Source organism: Cupressus sempervirens, chromosome 2 (assembly GCF_028749045.1).
Source record: "Cupressus sempervirens isolate cs-2001-9-10 chromosome 2, ASM2874904v1, whole genome shotgun sequence".
NCBI classification, from domain to species: Eukaryota; Viridiplantae; Streptophyta; class Pinopsida; order Cupressales; family Cupressaceae; genus Cupressus; species Cupressus sempervirens.
This window is the reverse complement of record NC_143119.1, coordinates 458,330,806-458,352,780: the sequence shown is the minus strand read 5'-3', so window position 1 is coordinate 458,352,780 and position 21,975 is coordinate 458,330,806. Positions and strand designations below refer to the sequence as shown.

The 21,975-nt window shown below is 36.3% G+C and overlaps 1 protein-coding gene across 5 annotated transcripts in view; it reads left to right on the top strand.

Annotated features, from left to right (window-relative positions):
• LOC149573029 (uncharacterized) overlaps nucleotides 1–21,975 on the top strand; it is a 390,937-nt gene that overhangs the window by 189,741 nt on the left and 179,221 nt on the right. For all 5 annotated transcript variants that reach the window (XR_016360008.1, XM_089814177.1, XM_089814175.1 and 2 more), the window contains one exon: nucleotides 18,175–18,254. Coding sequence is in view for 4 of the 5 variants with exons in the window: in XM_089814177.1 (XP_089670303.1) it covers nucleotides 18,175–18,254 (80 nt within the window). In the remaining variant the exon portion in view is untranslated. The remainder of the gene's footprint in view (nucleotides 1–18,174; nucleotides 18,255–21,975) is intronic.

Here is a 21,975-nt window from a genome sequence, read left to right as displayed (position 1 = left end):
ATCAAAAGATTACCAAGATTATCAGTAACATGGCATCCCAATTGCTCCAACTCACAAGTAAGGCTTATTTCAACTGCTTGACAATCTTCAAGAGCCACTTGCAATTTTGTGATCAACTTTCTTAAGGTCTCTTCCTTGTAACCAATGAGTCCTTGAAATTTGAAGAACATTTCGCATAACGGAAGAATGTCACATGAGACCATAACATCTAGATCAAATTTTATCATTTCATCCCAGTCCTCAAGGTTTTCCTTCAGGCTATTTGCTTCTTGAGTCAAAGAAAAAATTAAGCTTAGTTCCATTTTGTTCATCTCTTTGACACGCCTTAGAACTGCAAGTGTCTCTGTGATAGCTCGAACTCCTTCAGCAATGATTTCCTGTATCCAAGACTTAGCAACTTCAATTAGCCTTTTTTCTTTAGATGTTTGTGATGTAACAATAACATTCTGAGAAGATTGCTTCTAGATGATCTCATTCAAATGAGCTATTTCTTGTTTCAACTAATTCTTCTTTTCCCAAAGCTCATGACTGCTTTTTGATACATTTGTTAATGCATCTTGAGCATCTTGTAAACAACTCAAACAAGATTACTTTCCAACTTCAACCTTAGTAAACTTATAATCAGAACTGGTAACTTCTTCAACAGGTTTATCTACTGAGGGCTCAACAATCTCAACATGTTTGGTATTGTCAGAATCAACCAAAATTCTGGAAACAATCTTATCTTTCAAAGATTTAGATTTAGTCTTCTTCATAGGAAGATCGTCAGGAGGAACAACCACCTTCCTTCTCTTTGTTGTTATTCTACTCAACTATGCAGGTAGGCTGAAATTTTCATCTGTTGAAGCAGGCATAGTGGAGAACATTGGCATTGATGCAGACTGTATATTTGTAGTGATTGAGCATGATTCAGTCTGTACTGCTGTAGGCATAGGAATATCTTGTGAAGATTCTGTCATGAAAAGTTCAAATCCTGTTAAAGATGTATCAAGTTGGGAAACTTGACCACTGGTAAGAGTCAAAAATTCTTTAAACACATTTGCTAAGTGTTCATATTGATCATGTGTAGGAACACGAGGAGTAGCAAATGAAATTGGAAGAGCCATGGTGTTAACCTCCGAGACTAGAATTGGTTGAGTGAAAACAGTAGAAAATGAATCTACATCATCATCAACCACATGCAAAAAGGGCTCTTCACGTGGAGAAGACGTGCAGGCTTGTGCAGGCTTTGGAGGAGATCTGATCCTAATTTCTCCTTCATCTGAATCTTCTTGTTTGGATTCTGTTTCCAATTCTTCTTCTGATTCTGTCACTGGTTCAAGGTCTTGAGATGATTTAGTTCCTTTTCCACCCTTTAATTTGAATTTGAGAGTACTCTTGGCATTTGAAGATGAGGCACCATCTTTCCCTGTAATTTCCAATTGTGATTTCCTACTAGGAGGACCAAAACTTCCACAATCCAGACCCATCTTAGGATTTACTCTTTTAAGGCCTTTACTTTTCAACCATTTGTTAGTGTTTGCTAGGATAGATTGAAACCTGTCCATAATAGATGTGCCTTCCTTTCGTTACCATTGAATAGGGAAATGACACATTTTATCAAAATCGGCTTGATGAAATTTCGGATCAAGGATGTTGCCATCATCTTCAACTTGGAAATCTGGAGGGATCTCCAACATATTAAGATCGATTATTTGTTGCAAGGTTAACCTGCAATAATCCATCTTCATAATGTCAAGTTCTGTTCTCATGTCAATCCAAATATCTTCAACGCAATGAACATGAGTGTAGGCCCTTTTTATCGTAGAATTCATTTCCCGATAATCAAAATCAAATCTAGCCTTGAACTTCTCCAATGTGATCAACTGCAACTCTGATTCCATATTCTTTGCCTTAGGCACAAAAAAAATTGAATAGTTGCCAATAGATAAAGGCCTAGGTGAGGTAATGCCAAATTTGGGTCTATGTGAAGCATGCTGATCACTCTGCACTTCCATGAGTTGTGTTACTAACTCCATGAAGATGATTCGATCTATAGCATACCTAGGTAAGGTATACTGCTCTCCCTTGAAATATCCAACTCTCAAGTATGTGAAAGTGGGAAATTGAAGAAAAATGCAGTTGTACTGGTTTACTTTTTCCCATGTTGCATTAGATACTCTTTTAATAGACAACTATTTGTCGAACAAACACCTGTAATGTCCAAAGAAGGCATCTTGGACTTTTTTGTAATGGAATTTACTATTAGCCAAAGTGATTTGGTCATAGTATTCCCAAGTAGGTACTTGGAGACGATCTCCTTTGGTAGAAAGACCCGAAAATGATCCCATGGCAGCGGCAATGTAAACTAGATAAGAATTCATGTAAGAAGGTACTGATGTTCCTACATTACATATCTGCTGGCAGAGCGCAGTACTGATAAGCTCTCCCCAAAAGATGTGTTCTTTGTTCTCTATAATTTGAAACATAAATTTGTACATCCATGGCTCAAAATCGGAAGAATTCTTAAGATCACAGATCTTGCTGAGAAGGATGATGAGATCCTTGTATTCTTGTTTAAAATTTGATTGATGAAGAGTCTTTGGCCATCTGGGAAAATTGTTTGTCTTCTTGTCTAACAAGTAAAAGTTGACATAGTTTTGATAACTGTCCTTTTGCTCATTCCAATAGGCCAATGATGTTCCTTTGGTCAAATCAGCACATTCTGATTTTCGAGGAACTTTGAAGATTTGTTCAATAACTTCAGGATCAAAGCTAGTGATAACCTTGCCATCAGCATCTTTGATATTCCTTGTCTTAGGAGGGAACCGCTGAGCGCATCCATAAATAAAATCAGGTTATATGGCTGCTATGGGAAATGTAGAAACCAAATGGATGTTGCTTCTTTTAATACGTTTCATCTCATGAGTAGTTGGAGCTTCAATTCTTTGTAGAAAATCAGCTACATCTACGTGACCAATCTTGGTGTCTAGCACGTTATCCAAGATAGATGTAATTGAAGAAGAAATTGTATGAGCCAATTCTTTGTCATATTGGTATTTCATCTTGCCCTTGGATCTGAGTGGCGAGGACATTTTTTGTGCTTGTACTGCAACACAAAAATCCCAAAACACAAATACATCATGAGAAGGAATCTCCATGCAAGTAAATTCCAGAGCAGCAATGAAGATTCAAAAAGGAGTGACTTTTGAAGAGAAAGCATATGCATATGCAATGGAATGAACAGAATGTGAAATGAGATGATATGAAAATATGAATCTGGAAAATGGAATGGAATGAAATTGTGCAAAGGTGAAATGCATGGAAATGTTTGCAAAGTGAAAGTTGCTGATTTCAAAAGTGACAAAGTTTTCGAGGCTTTATTGAAAGAAACATGCGTATACGTAAATGCAACATGTAACGAAAAGTGGAAGGTGAAATGAGATGCAAGTGCGAATGAAAGGTACACTTTATGTGTATATGCGGATGAAGGATAGCATGTCAAATATGTAATGAGGTGAAAACATGTACTTATTTATGCAAGCGTGAATGCGTATGTGAAGATGGAAATGAAAAATGGAGATGAGATAACGAGTTATATAGTCACTTTTGGAGAAATGAAGAAGTCAAAGTACACGGAACGCGAAAATGACATCTTTTTGTCTTTTCAAAATATGACTTTTGATCAAAATTGGACCTTTTGGATGCAATTACACATAAGGCATTTCGTGTAATCGTGTCATGCGAATGGAAGTGAAAAATGAGATGGATGAAAATGGAAACAGAAAATGGGATTACATGCATGTGCAGATGGCGAATGAGGTGAAAAACATGTAATCCCATTTGTCAAATGAGATGTGAGATGTAATGACATGGAAATGGAATATGAAAAATGATAATGCTTTCGCATGTAATGAAGGAAAAACAAGTTTTTGGGAAAAAACTTGTAACTTCTCCAAATGGAGAAAAACCAACAAACAAGCACACAAAGCCAAAACAAAACAAAAAACATACCTTTGAAAACAACTCAAAACATGCCAAGATGCAATGCACTCCAAAGTTAAATTTGAATTTGGAACTTGGGAAGAACCAAAAACAACAAAATTAAGGAGAAATTCATATTTAAAGGAAAAATGCACATTCTAAGGCAAAGAGTTTTACAAATGACATCCATTCAATGATTTCGTGCATAAAATCAGCAAAGATAAGCATGAATTAAAATGGAAGAAAGAAAAGGTCTACTCACATGAACAATAAGTGCCAAAAATGAAGGAAAATATGCTCTTTATTTGAAATCTTCTCAAAAATAGTGAGAACTTTTCCAATCTTCAAAATTCGAATGAAGAAGGGCAACAAACAACGAGATTACTGTGCAAGATGCCAAAACGTGCCCTAGATTGTCTCCTTTTTCCAACGTTTTGAAGATTTCATGCTCTTGGGACGTTTTTGCAAAAACATGTTTCTCCAAGCAAAAAATGTGTCTCCAATCAAATCGATTTGGTGTTTAAACGCCAAAATGATGATCTCAATGCAAAATAATCAGCATATAAGGTAAAAATGATTTGATTCTAAGCAAAAATGTGATCCAAATTTGAAGATTTATGGAGTTTTTTGCAAACTCGTTCCCTAGATTGGGAGATTTAAACACATTTTTGGGCTCAATAAACTGATTTTTAATGAGGGAAAAATGATCACCACTCCAAAACGCCTTGAATGCAAGAGATTTCATTCAAATCCATGGAGAAAATCTCTAGTTATGATCAAAATTAGAGGTTTTTGGAGCAAGAACATATTTTCTTCACAAAATAGGACATTTTCATGTTTATTACATATTTTAAAACATGTTGGAAGGCAAAATCAGACCTTTTAGAGTCCATTGCATATTTTAAAATATGTCTTTATGCATAATTTCACTTTTTGAAGCTTTGCATATTTTAAAATGTGTAAGACTCCAAAATTGGACCTTTTAGAGTCACTTACATGTTTTAAAAACTTGTCTCACCTTTTTGATGCATAAGCACAAAAACTCAACTTTTCATGTAATTGCATAAAAAAGGTCCGCTTTTACAAGTTTTTTATGTAATGGCATGAAAAGTATCCTCAAAATGAGTTTTTATATGCAATAACATGAAAAGTTTTCACTTTTCATAGTTTTTTACATGCATTTGCACATAAAAAGTCCACTTTGAGGCATTTAAGTTATGTATTTCACTTAATTTTATAAAAATGTCATCAATATGGGTCAAAAATAACATTTATGCATCATATTAATCAATATAATACATAAACATTATATTAAAGTGACATTTATATAAGTATTTGATTTAAAAATAAAAAATTTAAAAAGTAACTATATAGTTCTATAGTCACTTTAAGTGAAAAATTAAAAAGTAACTCAACTTAAAATTATAACATAAAGTGCATTGTAGTCACTTTAAGTTATAAATTTAAATGAAAAGTAATTTCAAAACATAACAAAAAATGAGTAAATGTTATATTTTTGAAAAAGTGAATGTCAAAATGAAAATATAACATCATTTTTTTAGTTCGTGCTGTTGCACCTAAAATGTCCACTTTTGAGGCACTAAAATGACCACATCTCTTGACTGACAACTCCAATCAACCTCTAGGTTAGACCAAATCGAAGGGGAAAACGAAAAGCATGACATGAGAAATCTAAAGGACAAAAAACAAGCAAACACAAACTCAAAAGCAAAGAACGGATTGTGAAGGCTTCAAAAATCAAGCAAAGGCTTGTCAGAAAGCAAAACAAAAATGACTTGATGAAGGCCTTCAGAAAAAAAATTTGATATTCGAATTGAAATGGATCAGTCGATCAACATTAAGCAATTGAATATCAAATTCAAGCTTACAGAAATGCGAAACATTCCCTAGATAGAGCCAGCTGTTGTCCTGCATTTTGTCACCACAAAATGTTGGTAACAACACGAAACTTTTCCAACCTAATTTCGTGTTTCTCTAATATTAGTATAACCAGTATTAGTGAATGTGATATATATCTATATATCTATATATATTTTAAGATGTGATACGTATAATATTACCAATTGATAAAAGTCCATATCTCATGTTTGTTGTAATCTATTTTGGAGATTGTATTTTAATTGATGCCAAATTTATTGAAGTTGTGGACTATAATTTTACCTTGGAGCTAGTACAAGTGTTAGAATTTTAATGTTATAAGTGAGAGGGCTAGACATTGTGGGCCCATGTAATGTCCCCTTTTCTAGCCATTAACCTCTGATGTGTCGTTACCCTTTCCAATCATGGTCTCATTGGCTAAGCACGTCTTGTGAGGAGTGAGTATGAGTTTTAGCATAGGCATCTTCACTTTCAGGTAGTTCACAGTAAAGATAGCAGGGGATTCTGAACTATATATAGTTAGTTAACTAGGGTCACTATTTCTAGGTTTGTAGTATTGGACTTTGAGCGTCTTTCTATGAGCTTTCCAGCAAGTTGTTATTCGTGGCTTTCTAAGTTCTACAGTATATCTATTTTAATGTCTGAAGATTAAGTTATTCTAATAAAGAGATTTCAAAATTAAAAAGAGGAATTGATAAGTCACTTTATCTTATAAAGCTATAGTATTCTCTTAAGTGGGAAAAGACAATTAAAAGGGAAAATACAATTATAAATGAAGAGATAGGCAAGGAATATGTTGTGCTTAAAAAGGGAAGAGGGATCTCATTCTCAACATGCTTAGATTTGGAGTTGTTGCAGAATTCTCTTGGAGAACGACGAAGCTTTGGATTTCAGTTTCAAGAACCCGGGGACAAAAACATTTAGGCTCTTTTTAGTTGTTTGGACACCTATTCGGTTCAACTTGGAGTGGATTTGAGATGAGGTTCACCATTGTGCTTACAAGTTCTTTTGAGCTTTCCAATTTGACTGTATAGCTGTTTTTAAGATTAGACTTTTTATGCAATGTTATTGTATTGCTGTTGTCTTTGGGTTTTTTCTGGTCATGTTATTGTATTGATGGTTCCAATAATTACAATAACAAATCTGAAGTTGTTTGAACTGCATACTTTAATGAACATTTACTGGTTCATTTTCTGGTTATATGTGTGGTTTTATTTGCAAAGGATATATTTTGTTTTGTGAAAATTGCTGGTAAAAAAGATTGGGCGAAATATCCATTCGGGATATTACAGTGTTATCAGAGCATTGAACCTTCCTTCCTTTTGGGTATAATCAAAGATTTCATCAGAAGTATTTTTAGATAAAGGTTTATTTAGAGCTGGTATATTTAGTCTGTGGAGTTGAATGAATAAAAGTCTTGCAGTTTGATTATTTTCATATTGTTAGGGACAATATAGCATACCAAGCTTTGTCGTAGGTCTGGTTTCATCAAATATTAAACATTGAGAAGCAATTTTCTATGTGCAAATTTTATTAAATTTTTGCCAGTGCTGGAAATCTATTTTGACTCGACTATTGTTATTGGAGGCCTTATTAATGTTGTAGACATTATATATTATTAGCAGCACATATTGAAGGGGGAATTTTAATTGGACTTGAAGAGCTGTCAAAAATTGATATTGTATTTCATGGAAAATAACGTAGCAGGCGCATTGCATAGGCCGAACGGCATCCGATTATAGGCATAGACTCCATCTTCTACGACAAATGTCGTCTTCAGTTTATCCTCTTCTGCGATTGAGATTTGATTGTAGCCGGAAAAACCATCCATAAATGAGTAGGTCTCGTGTCCTGCTACCTCCTCCAGAATGCTATCCGTGAATGGGATCGGGAACGGATCCTTGATGGTGACCGCATTGAGACATCGGAAATCAACACATATTCGTATCTGAATGGAGTCCTTCTTCAGGGAGATCACGATCGGAGAGACCCATTCACTGGTTTGTACTTTGAAAATAATTCCAGCTTCTAACATTCGATTGATTTCTTCCGTAACCCGGGCCGCATAATTTTTGTTCATTCTGTAGGGCCTTTTCCGTACGGGTATTGCTCCTTCGATCAATGGAATGCGGTGCACACATAATTCAGGTGGTACGCCCTTCAGGTCCTTGTATGTCCATGCAAAGACATCCTTATATTCTAAAAATATTTTGAAGGCCGCTGCCTTTAGTACTGGGTCCCAATTGTCCCCTACTAATATGGTCTGTGGTTCGGCTTCATCTCCCAAATTCATGGTCTGCAACGCGACTTCATTATATTTGATGGGTTCTCCTTTAGTGAACTGATGTGCCGGTGTCACATAGAGTGAAGCATCTCCTTCCTTCATTTCAGTAAATTCCTTTGGGAAGGCATTGATCTTGTTTTCTTCTATTGTCAGTACATTGCAAGTTGGAAACAATTCATAATCCTCTATCTGCCAATGGTACAGACCATTTACTGAATCCAAATCGTCGTCTCCTTCCAGCCGTAAAACTCCCTCCTGATCTGGTTCCATAATTTGCCCTTTTTCATCCTCTTCTCCCTCAGAATCTGACGAAGGGCCTTCTTCCCCGACCATCTGAGTGTGCAAATCAATGACATACTTTCGGCCTTTGCTTTCCAGTGATAAAGTATTTTTCTTCCAATCGTGCTTTGCTTTTGCTTGTATCAGCCATCCTCGACCCAAAATGGCATCGTACCCCTTCCGCTTGAGAGGAATCACAACGAAGTCCAACAGGAATGGTTGTGTTCCGATTGTCACTGGTTGCGCTGTGAGTATGCCCAAGGGCTTGATTCCGTGTTGATCGGCTGTTAATAGCTGGAAGGTAGGTGGCCATAATGTCGGCCGTCCTAACTTTTTCCAAGTATCCTCTGGTAACACATTGACACCGGATCCTCCGTCGATGATCGTGTCTGTTAGCACCGTCCCGAGAAGGCCCATTTCCACAACGGCTGGATAGCGTCCAGATGAAAGGGCTAACAACATCGGATCTTCTGCACTGGTACCCACCTGTTTGTCATTGGCTTGCTCTACAGGTTGCTTAACACTCGGAACTATATTTGCGAGAGCCGTACGGAGTTGAGGCATCGTGAGCAATAGATCATTTATCTTGACAGGTATCTCCGTATGCAATATTTGCCGTACAATGTTCTGTTCTGCACAATTCCGTACGGAAGTACTTGGCGTGTCTTTTAGGTGAGCCGTATCTGCCTGTGTTGCTTTTTGGATTTCTGCCCTTGCTTGCTCCAGTCTCCTCTTTTCTTCCGTTGGGTCAGGATATAGCTTCGCTTGCTTCCGAGTGATGGCCAGAACTTCTTCCTCTTCTGTTCCTACAGTAATCAAATTTACTCCAGACTTTGGGCACTTGGTATCATCATGATCACCAGGTCCACACCAGCGGCATAGCAACTTCGGTGTATTTGTTGTTGTGCACTCCCGGGTGAAGTGACCCCACAGATTGCATGCGCGGCATTGAACAATTGGCCGACCATTTGCATCGTACTGAATGCGACTCCTTCCTCCATTGTTGTTGTTGCCACCATTGTTGTTAGTGCTGTTGTTGTTTGGACCGCGCCGGTTGTTTCTATATCCGCCTGATGTGGCACCTTCCGTACTGGTGTTCCCGTTCCCCCCGGACGGAGAGGCCTCCTGTGTGAGGAACACTTGCTGCGGTGTTCTTGTTTTCAAATTGAAAGCGCATTCCTTTATTGAGTGTCCCATAATCTAGCAGATCTCGCAAAATTGCTCTTTCGGGCAGGACCCCTTCGTATGGCCTTCTTTCTTACATTCCGTGTACCATAGGTCATTACCCTTAGGTTCCTTGTTCATGTTCTTGAATTCCTTCATCATCCGAAGCATGTCTTTCTGAAGGGCACGAACCTTCTTGTTGCTTCCTTCGTCATCGCTGCTATCATTTCCGGAGGATGCATCGTCATCTGAATCGGACGAGCTGGTCTTCTTCTTCTTCTTTGTCTTCTGGTCACTTTCGAGGTTCATTGCTCGGTTGTAAGCTTCATTGTATGTGGATGGCGGCACGATCTTCATCTTTTTCCGCAGCTTCGGGTGAAGGCCTTCAATGAACCATGGTTTCTGTAACCCGTCAGCTGGTTTATTCTCCATCTTACTGATTAAGTCCTTCAACCTCCTGGCAAAGACCCGTACAGTTTCATTCTTCTTTTGCTTGGTATTGAATATCTCTGCGACAATTTCGTTGTCATCCCGCAAAAGTTGAAATTCTGCGATGAACTCCTTCTTAATGTTATCCCAACTATTCAATTTCTGTGGATCGGCATCAATAAACCAATCAATGGCAACACCCCGTAGGGTTGCGGGAAATTGTCGGATCCATTCGTTTGTATCTGTTATGCCATTCGCCCTCCAGATCGTTTCACATGTTTTACAATGTCGAATGGGATCAGCTGCTTCATCACCATCAAATTTAGGCAATTTTTCCTTCGGACCTGCCATTATTACTGTATGTCGAGGGTTTTGTTGTGTACCTGCGCTGTTTTGCACTCCCGCGCTGTTTTCTGCTTCCGTGCTGTTTTCAACACTCGCGCTGTTTTCTGCTTCCGCGCTGTTTTCAACACCCACGCAGTTTTCTGCTTCCGCGCTGTTTGGTGAAGAAGAGGGTTTGTCAACCGTAGCTGTCCGTTCCGGAAGTATATCTCGGACGAAGAGGTCACTCCACGCTCGTGCTCCTTCTGCACTCCGAGCCGTGCGAGTCGATCTGCTTCCGTTAGGATTCTCTTCCCGTGGCGTATGCAGGTTCAGAAACTCCTCCCTCGCTTCTTCCACCAAATCAAGCCGTTGTCGAATCTCCTTCAACAATCCTTCCGCACTCTTGCTTCCGTCGGAAATCTTCTGAAACCTCCTTCGACGCTCTATCTGCTGAGCCAAAATTAAATTTTCCTGCGCAACGCGTATGTCATCTTTTTCCTTTAGCTTACTCTTGTCTTTGTTCAACTGATTCGGCATTTAATTCATCTCCGCCTACCTGCGTGCCAGATCCATCGGGCAACGGCACCAAATGTTTACCGTATGGATTAATTAAGCCACACACATAGGAATTAGACACGAACAGCAAACAGTAGAACTATTATTATTCGCATATGCCAACAGTACATTCCACTTCCATAGATATGATATGTTATGATATGCCCCTTACAATGCTTCCCGAAGGGGTTATAAATACTTTCCGACGAACCTTCCCGAAGGTATCCGTCGGCTAAGTACATTATACCCGTTACAAACTATTTTCCTGTCGGCTACATAACAAGACTTTTACCGAAGGGACCTGTCGGCCGATGCACAATTTCTACCGACGACACCCTTCTGTGGTTCTGTCAATCCGTCCATGAAGAGTACTATTCGTCTTCATTCAGAAATGTCCGTGACCAAAATAGAGAGTTTCTGAAATTCTGCAATGTACTGGTCAACTAATCCCTATCAATCTCTCAGTGAATTCTTGATAGGTTTTTATTTGATCATGCCCTAGTGTGATGGTGCTGTGATGCTGTGATGCCACCATTCATGCACAACTCCCTCCAAGTGTAATTCCGCAAATTTAATTGCTTCTTCTTGCATAGGATTAAGCTGAAAATAAGTATTGGCCTTCGTTACCCATGCTTGTGCAGATATAGATTTGGATCCATCAAATGGAGACAAATTTACTTTACTCAACTTCTGAGATTATTGTTAAAATAACCTCGGTTTTCGCCTACCAAATATCTCATTCTCAGATCTGTGTAATCTTTGTAGGATACATTTTCCTCCAAATTCGCATTCTTCTAGTCTTCGCTTAGCTGTTCTTGCATTTCTTCAAAGGTTGGTTGCTTCCCTTCGTGTGATGCCTCCGTCCGTTGGGAGAAGACTGCATGGAAGGTCGAGAGCATGCTGGATGAGAGTTTGCTTTACTTGACACTGAGTCTGTGTTGTGACCATTTTGTTCTCCGGATATTTTATTGTCTGCCAACTTCTTAAGAGTCTCTTCCATGAATTGCTTAGTATCATTGACCTGTGTCTGATTCCTTGCAAGTTCTCTCAGTAGTGCCACGAGTTCGGCAGTTGTGAGTTTTGATTCGATAACTATTCTATCAGCGGAATGGGTTCTTATTTTCTTTTGGCCATAAACTCTCATTCACTGTCCACAGGCTGGTAGGATTGAAGTTTTGATAGCACTGTAATGTTCCTAAGTATTTTTCTGTCCATTGCAAAATGGTGATGGGGAGCGAATGGAAGTGGCCGTATGGCCTGGTGGACAACCACGCGGGAGTCAGGATACCGTACAGATGAACAGGCAAATGTATGCAAGGGACCGTACAGTGAGGAGAGAGGATGAAGTACGGTCAAACTAGAGTCGTGCGGTGTAGCATGGGGCAATTGGACAACTGTACGGATGTGTTTAAGAGGTCGTACGATATGAATGTTTAATGGCCATATAGTCCACAAAGCAGATAGGCTATACGGTAGGTGTTCAGAAGGTCGTGAGGTTACAAAGAGAGGCCATATGGTATGACTAGGAGACCGTAAGGTAGATTTCAGAGGGCCGTACGGTGGAAGGTGAGTCGTATAGTATAGTGTATGGAGGAGTTTGTGTTCATATGGATGCGTATTTGTGTGGATGAAATTGTGCAGTGATGGAAGATGAATTCACTTAATACACCATGAACAAGATAAAACCCGAACAAGAATGGAGAGTGAATATAGAAACATTCAATTAATATTCGCCAAGAGACGGTGCTCCGATTTGCCAGACCCGAGCGAAGTGTTACATGCAACGGGATAGGGTGAGGGTTAAATCCCATCGAAATTGGACAAACCAAATAGGGAACAACAGAGAACTTCAACAAGAATTCGTAGTACAGAGAAAATAATCCAAATTGCATACCTACGACTACCTACAAGTAATGCTTAAATACTTGTCGGGAAAAATTTTTGAGGGTGTACAAAGATAGCCGACAACAACACTTACCTACGGAAACAAAACCAAAATGAGTCTGAGATATTTTACATCAATTGGCCCATTAACAAAGATTTGATTAATAATCTATTTTATGATGGGGATATTACAATAATAACCCTTAGACTTTGCTCAGTTGATTGGACGCCAATTTGGTTCAACTAGGAGTGGATTCAAGACGAGGTTCACCATTGTGCTTGCAGGTTCTTTTGAGCTCTCCAATCTGATTGAATAACTGTTTTTGAGATTTGACTTTTTATGCAATGTTATTGTATTGTTGCTGTATAATGCAATAATATATTATGAAGAATTTATATGAGTTTTTGCTGGTCATGTTATTGTATTTTTGGTTCCTATGATTATAATAGCAAATGTGAAGTTGTTTGAACTGCATGCATTAATGAGCATTTACTGGTTCATTTGCTAGTGATATGTTTGGTTCTATATGCAAAAGATATATTTTATTTTCTGAAAATTGCTGGTGAGAAAGATTGGGCAAAATATCCATCCAAGATATTACAACCCACCATATATAAAATTTCCAAGGAGCTTGGGCAATTCATATTTTATTGCGAAGTTAATGAACAGGCAAAATATTAATTGTGTAGAAACAATAAAATCGAAGATAGCTAATTATTTGCATATAATCACATCTGAATGTGACATCTAAATTGCCATATATGTTATAAGGTTTACATATGTTTGAATCCATAGGAATAATACGATGGCACCTTTTATTATAGTGAAACATTTATTATTTTTCTTGTTATGTCAGGCTCATAGAAGTCTACAAAGTGCATAATGTGGAGATCATCTATTCATTGCTTCCCTATCAATCTCCCAATGGCCACAGCAATCACATCGTGGACAAAACACAATTGCTGCTGTACAAAATTGGGTCTTTTGGCAATCCATTGTGTTTCATCGATTGAAGGTTAAGTTACCATGGTACTTGGCCTCCCTGGTTTTGGGAAAGTTCAAATAAGTCCAATTCTAGTCTGTTTCGAACTTTGTTCGAGCAGGGTTTGGTTTTTGCAGAGGTGTTTTGTGAATCCATGCTTTTATTTGGAAATGAATAATATTTACTATAACTAGCCCCCCGTAATATAATTGTAGAATAAAAACATGACATAAGTGTCCAGAATAACTTGTCAAAACAGTGATGATTTTAGGATTGTATCAATTTGCATAATGATAAAGGTTCATCTACTTTGTATAGTCTACCTTAAAGATATTGGAAGCATATGTTGAAAATAAACTTAATGAAAATAAACACATTAGACATGTTGCAGGGTAAAAAGACTAGAGAAGACTATCCAAGAGGGGCCCTAATTCTTGGAATTTGGGGCTCCATCAGTATGAATGATGACATTTTGGTACTTGTATTGTATTTCATTTTCTTCTCGGGCATGCTCTGCAACACTGAGATGGAAGGATCAAAACAAAATGACATCATAATATTTTGACGTTAGCTCCATGTCATTCTCCATAGAGTGAGAGGTAACAAAAAATGAAGCTTATGCTTTGATTTTCAAATCTTGAAGAACATGTGTACAAACAAGGCTTTAAATAAGATGGAGCAAAAAAGATGTATTTGGTGGACCATGGTCATAATATGGGGCTTCTGGAAGGAAATAGTGATAAAGGACAAAGTGTGACTCAATGTATTAAAGTTTGTGTAATCAAGACAAAAGGTTTTGATTACAAAGGTAAGACATAAGGTTTCTCGTGTAATTGTGGTTTTTGTTTGCGACTGCACATAATATTGGTTGTTTAGAACAAATCGGTGTTATAAGAAAAAGTCTAGATTGCATTTCCAATTGCAATCACATGACGTAATGCAATGTGCAAAAAGGCATGCCATTGGGGGTTAAAATCCTAATTGAATGTGAAATTATATGTAAAACTATGTGCATTTGGGAAAAAAATCCCCGATTGCACTTAGAAATACATGTATAAAAGTATTTAGTTGGGCTTAAAAATCCTGAGTGCATATCAAAGTGCATATACAAAGGATATGCGAAACCCTGATGTTAAGGTGATGTGTGTGAAATCGAGGTTGAAAATAATGATTGCATTTTCAAGTGCATGTGCAGTGTACTTGTAAAAACATTTTAAGAGCAATGAAAGTTTAAACTTGCGGCTTGTAGATAAAATACACATCTTGTGTGCCAAATCGAATTTTGCATTACACAATTTTGGGAAATGAGAGAGTACACGTGCTAAGGTTTACAAAGCAGAATACATTATAATGTAATTATGGAATATGGTAAGAACTGTGTGTCAAATCAATGAAGCTTTTTGAGAATAAAAACCCAACTCCCACATGAGTAAAGAAATATAAATGATTTTAATTAAAATGGATATAGAGCTGAGATGTAAGGCTTCACATTATAAATTGATTTCATAATCCTTATAACACACATGAACTCCACTATGATTGTTCTTATTGAACAAAAAAGCTTAAACAATAATAATTCAAATATAGAGGACATTATATAGAAGAAACAACATTCATTAAAATTTATGTTGTTGAGTTTAAGCCAGATACAAAAAGAAAAATGATGAAAAGCCAAGTTAACATACTTGACATAAGAATTTGAATTATTTGCACAAAAACCTTTGGAGTGCAATATCTGCTAATACCGAGAGTTTGAGCAATGAAGGAGATGAAATGGCTAAAATGGAGAAGGAACGAACTTCAAAAGACGTAAGAAATCACTTATATGCCTAAACTTGACATTTTTTTACATTCATTGGTCCTATAATTGTGGTCAGGGTTAAAAACCCTAATGACAAATTCATGAAATATATTGTTAGGTGTAAATGGGGGCAAAAAATCTGAAAGTCATGTAATTTGGGCTTTTTTGTCCACTTAGCATTGTTTGATGCATGTTAAAAGATACGCAAAGTAGCTTGAATTTTTTGATTACAATGTAATTCAGGATCCTTTTCCCAACTTGCATGGTGCATTGCATGTAAGAAGACATGCAAAGATGTTAACAAACTCCAATTTGCTTAATATAACCAGTCAGAATTTGCAAAGAGGTCTAAAAGTTCCAATCTATAATGGTAATGATAAAAGTAATGTAAAACTTCACAAAAATCAATTGAAATGAGATCCAAAATAAACCCTATGATGCAAAAAGTTGTAAAATGAAAATGTTTACGAAGGCAAATGAGTTATTACTCAAAAATCATGCTTTGAGCCTAAAGATCCTCATTTAAACAGAAAATTCATGGGGGTTGATTTTTGACTTTGCCAAGCTGAAATTGACGACAACATCTTAATTTATTTTTGGGAATTTCTTTTTCTCCCATTTCCTTGTGATTTCTTTTTCTCCCTATTTTTTCTGTGAACACTTTTCCTTTAATATTTCTCTGTCATTTACAATAACTTTCCCTTCAACTGAGGTCCCCAAATATTTTATGTCTGCAATGTATTGTTAAATAAAGAGATTTTAAATATTTGTTACTTTACTTTAGTCTTGCATTAATAAAGTTGAATATTTATAGTTAACTATATAAACTAACTTTATTAATGCATAAATAAATCATATCAATGATATTAAAAATCTTTTGTCGATATTAATGACTTAACATGGGCACAACACTATCATTTAAGATCCTGACTATGCCGACAATGACTTATTACAAATAGTAAGTATGCCTGAAACTGCATCCAGACAACTCTGATCGACCCGCAAAGAAAGCCGCCTATGCCAAATGACCTCAAAATCCCTTAGATGTCCAGGTTAGCCTACAAGGATAGAGAAATAGGCTAACAAAAAACTCATACAACTTGTGCTGGAAAGGGGACATTACAATGTGGTGTAGCTTGAACACTTAAGGTCTTCAGCTTTTAAAAATTTATCATCACAAACTATCTCACCGTGTTTCACAAGAACACTTAGGATGAGGGTTGGCTACCTAGATCTGCTGCTCCAGACCGATTATTTTGTTTCCATTGTTGGTAGTGTATGATCTGCTTTATGTTTATGCTCTGCTCCCTTTGAGGTTCCAGGGGCAGTGTGTTTAGTTTCAATTAGTGCTAAGGTCTCTGTCACACCTCAAAATAATATTTAGTTCTTCTACTGTACCTTGCACTGTAAAGTTAGGTGCTTATTTAGCAGAAAGTCTGGTGGTATGTATTGAAATTTATCTTCTTGCAATATGCCGCACTTGAACGTAACTCACAGTTGACAGTGAAGCTACCTTGAAATTGTCTCTGCCTCTCCACAGCTCCAAATAAAAACAAGAACTGTCAAAAAAGGGTCAAAATTGAAATTCCTTGTTGAAGTCAAATACATATCTTCAACCAATGATAGTCAATGGTTGTTGAAAGATATTGAATTTCTTGTTAAATAACTGTAATTATTATTCAAACTCTAGTGGATTGACTCAGACAGTTGTCTTGGTCAACAGTGATAATGTCTTGTTGTATCAGAGATATGCTTATGAGCTTTCAAAAGTCATAATATTTTCTAGTATAAACTTCCTTGCTGGTTCTTCTAGTGTTATTGACAAAGAGCATTCATCTTTTTGTATCAGTCATCTTTTATCAGAGCTAATGTGGCATTCGCTGGACCACTTAACTGTCCATTTGTGCTTAATTTTGTAATAAGAAGAAAAAGTTTTTTAATATACCAAACTTCTTTTATCCTAGAAATATTAAATCACAATGTCATGGATGAATTTATGATATCTGACATATCATGGTTTCCATGTTGTTTGAGTTCAAATTCTGTACATGCCTTTATCAATAAGGTTTCACTCATAAGTTTGAATATGTAGTTGATTTCTTTGTGAAGTATAAGCCTAATTATGGCTGTAATATATGCAAAACTTTATGTTACAACGAGCGAATATGTCCAGCACTTTGGTAGAGTGTTGTCTTCTTTTGTGGCATGACGGACTTTTGTGGATTGTCAGATGAACTATCTTTGTTGCATAGTTTCACCATTCAGCTCCAGCAGTCCCTAGAGCGCATTAGATCTATTAATAGTATACAGAATATTGGAAAATTTGACCTTTTTTTTTAATCATCAACTTATATTTTTTTGTAAGTCCTCATATATTTTCTGAAATTCGAAAAAGAAAACTTCTAGGTCAAAATCTTGTGGCTTAAGAATTGTTTTTCTTATCTATTTAACCTGTTCATGGGCAATACATATCATTTATAATTTTACTCTTTACATACTGTGTATAGTTGTTGAACTTCATCTAGCTACACAATAACCATTATCTTTTGATATTTACAAGTTATAAAAATCTATAACTACGCATGAATCTAAATTTTTGTATATTGCAGATATTCTGGTATTTTAAATGGAATCGACACTGTTCTATGGGACCCAAGTACAGATGTATTCCTTCCAGTCCATTTCCATGGTATGTTCCTCTAGCAAACGTTTCAAGCTCTCTGCTCTCCAGTCTATCCTTTTTCCTAATTTAATCCTGTCAGTATAATTGCTAGTGTGCATAATTAGAGGATCACTGTATCTAGCAGGCTGGCTTGCTGTATTGCAAGCATAAAGAACTGTTTTCTTTCCTTTTGTGTACATTTTTTTAAAATTTTAATTTTTAATCTGTCTTCCTATGAAAATATGTTTTATGAGTTGCACATTTTTTATTGAACAATCCAATAATGCCTTAGATAATTTTTTTATGTTTGATGGTCATGCTTTTTGGGTACCTAAGAATTCCAATCAATGCTTTAAAGCTGAAATTTCCAGTGAAGAAGATCATTATGGCATCAAACACTTGATCACATTGGGGCGAAGGGTCTCAAAACCTTGTAAAAACAATGCTTTGATGAGGGGCTTAATCATTGTAATATTAGTTTGATGTTTGTAAACAATGCATAAATATTGGATCCGGTACATTCTAATTGTTGGGCGTATACTTTGCGACCAACAATTTTAAGGATCAATTGTAAAATAGTGGTAGAATAGGTAAAACAACTTATACTAAACTTATCACCTAAGATTGTGTACAGTAAGCTAATTGACAGGGTGTTACATTCACCATATCCTCTTTGTTCAAAAGTATCTTTATGCTCAAACTCTCTTAATTAAGGGAGGCTCCCCCTATCTATTAGGTAAAACAACCTATACTAAACTTAACACCTAAGATTGTGTACGCTAAGATAATTGACAGGGTGTTACATTGACCATAACCTCTTTGTTCAAAAGTATCTTTAAGCTCAAGTAGAAGTGGAAACTCTTTCCTTTCGTTGACCTTTAACCAAGCAAGATGTCTAGTTGAGCACCCCCTCGATCAAACAAAGAATGATCTTTTCTTGCTATTTGCAACTTGACAGCTGGTTCATCAATCACAACCACCTACTGCTGACCAAAATGATCTCCATATTATTTAAATGAAAATATGACTGCAGAGAATACCTCAATATGTTGTGCATCAGCTTCACATTTGGGAAAATCTCTATTATTTATGACAAGGTCATAATCAAGATTTGGGGTAGTACATTCATGCAACACTTGTTCAAGTTTCTGATCTTGAAACAAAGATGCATTATTTTCAGCTTGACGAGGACTTCCATTTTTTCTTATCTAATGACACGACTATCTTCATTGTCTTGAACCTCGGTAGAATGATTTTTATCCTTCTGTTTTCCATCAAGGACTTACTGAGGCAGCATGAAGTAGAATTGAGCGTCGCTAGCTATGTTTACTTCCTTTTTGAGGTAGAATATAGGAAGGTCACTAGATTCGGATTCAAGATGCTTTGTTGTTGTCTTAACCGTTGGTGCCTTAAGAGCAAGCTTCTTAGGATGTATAGATAGCATATGTTGATTCTCAACATCATTATTGTAAGCAACATTTGGGAGTGGCTTCCTTGGTACGTCCTTGTAAGAGACATAGAACATATCTTGAACTGTTTTCTTAAGGCAGTTCATTGTCTAATCTTTGCACCACAAGATTTGTTCTAGTGATGGAAGAAAATGAATCCAAAGAGAAATTTTCTTTGAACCCACTTTTTTCTATTAGATTTGATCATTAGGAATGAGATCATGTTTGATTTATGTAGCCAATGTTTGCATAGCTGCAAGAGTAGTTGGGTCTTCTCTTCTTAACAAAAACCTTCAACTATTTGTGCATTGATAAAGAAACATTTTAAACCCATAGCTGTAAGCTGAGTAGCAATTGAAATTCCTCGTAGTAACTCATTCAAGTGGCTAGGTTGAGTAGCAGTTGAAATTCTTCGTGGCAACTTGTTGTAGTGGGTGATGAATTCACACATAGGTATGTGTGTTACATCCCAATTTTTGACCTAGCTTGAAATATAGATGTTGAAGTTCACATGAAGCCAGTTGGCAGTTTAATTTGATATATAATCTGGCGAAATGGTAAGATAGTTAGTCGTTAGGATTTCAAGTGCAGATGACATGCCAGTTATTTGTTAATCGCAAATTCATAGAATTTTAACTGATGTGATTATTTATAATTTTTAATTTAATTATAGAGGAATTCCTTGCAGGGAGCTTGTCGAAGGGGTGGAAGCATTGTCAGAAAAGAATTAGACAGGGCATCACCATCACTAGGCAGATAGGTAAAAGACCCAGCCAGAATACATCTGCCGGACTTGCATGAGTTATTTAATAATTTAATTAATAAATTAAGTTTAACTATAAAACGCACCTTAAAGGATTTTTTTTTTTTTGTCATATTATTTTAATAATAATTTATATGTGCATTTAATAAATAAAATGATTTTTGATACATTATAATTTAATAATTAATAAAATAATTGTTGCTTGTACTTATAAGAATTTAATAACGTTAGAATTATAATAGAATTATTATAATTCTTGAAGTATAACTTTCCAACTCTATTCTTCCAATTTAATATTTTTTGTTTTAAATGATAACACTTTGACATTATTGATTGATTTTACATTTGGCAATTTGAGTTTTTGTGACATATTCTTATAGTCATCTTGGGTATTCGAAGGGCTTTATTTATAAATTAATGGGAGCCGGAAAGTCATTGTTCGTCTCTTATGGAAGCCGTGGAATATGATCTTGTAACCGAAGGAAGCCAAAAGGTCTGGCCGTAACTTTTATATAAAACCATCAATGTAGCTCGGCAAAAAGAGAGGGGGAAAGTAATCGGCTTTCTCTCAAGCATGAACTTTCATCGATTTCCTTGCTAGAAATATTCTATAGATTCTTTTTAGTAACTTTTCTCCCTGGTAAAAGATAATATATGTTAGCTTTGTTGTATCCGGCACCCATGCTCGATTATATATTTCCTTTGTTTTACTTTTCCTTCCGAATACATCCCTGCCTTGCTATGGTGTTGATAGCACCCAGTCTGTATTCATTTTGTATTCCGACCCGAAGCCAGGAATGGAGTTTTTACTTCCTGTCGTGAGAGATCAGGAGCAGATGGAGTGTGACCTGTGGAAAATTAGAATAGGAAGAGGAGTCCTTTTTACCCTCTCAGAACATTCTGGATTATCTCACAAAGGTGTCACGCCAGAGTATTATTGAATCACGATATCCTTTTTATGCTAAGTCTGTTTGATTCATGAAGATTGCAAACTCGTATATTGCAGGGTCTTTTGTATATTTATTTCTATTCACATGTTTGCATCAGTCGTAAGTCTTTTGGAATTACTGTTGCATAGAAATTTATAACTCTGATTGCTCTTAAATTTGATCGTGTTTTCTCCTAGTGATAACGTGTGAATTATGATGCCAAACTATACATTAAGTCTATCGATTTCTCCTTCTATATATATATATATCTGATTATGTGAGTAATACTCTGAAACGTTTTTGAGCAATGACAAGTAATTATTCTAGATTGAACCAAATGTGTTTTGAAAAATAAATTTGCATATATATATAATTATATAACTAATCAACCTTGAGTTGATTTTGTTCTGCCTTAAAATCAATTTAGTATTAACATCTGATGGTCACATAGCAAGTTAGGCGATTTTCTTCTAAGCACATGACTCTCCGCAATGTTTGGTGACAGAGTCATGTAATCTCTTAAAAAAAATCCGTATATTTCTTATTTTATTTTATTAAAGAGATGAATGCAAAATTTAACCGTAAACCGTTAATAATAGCATGTGGAA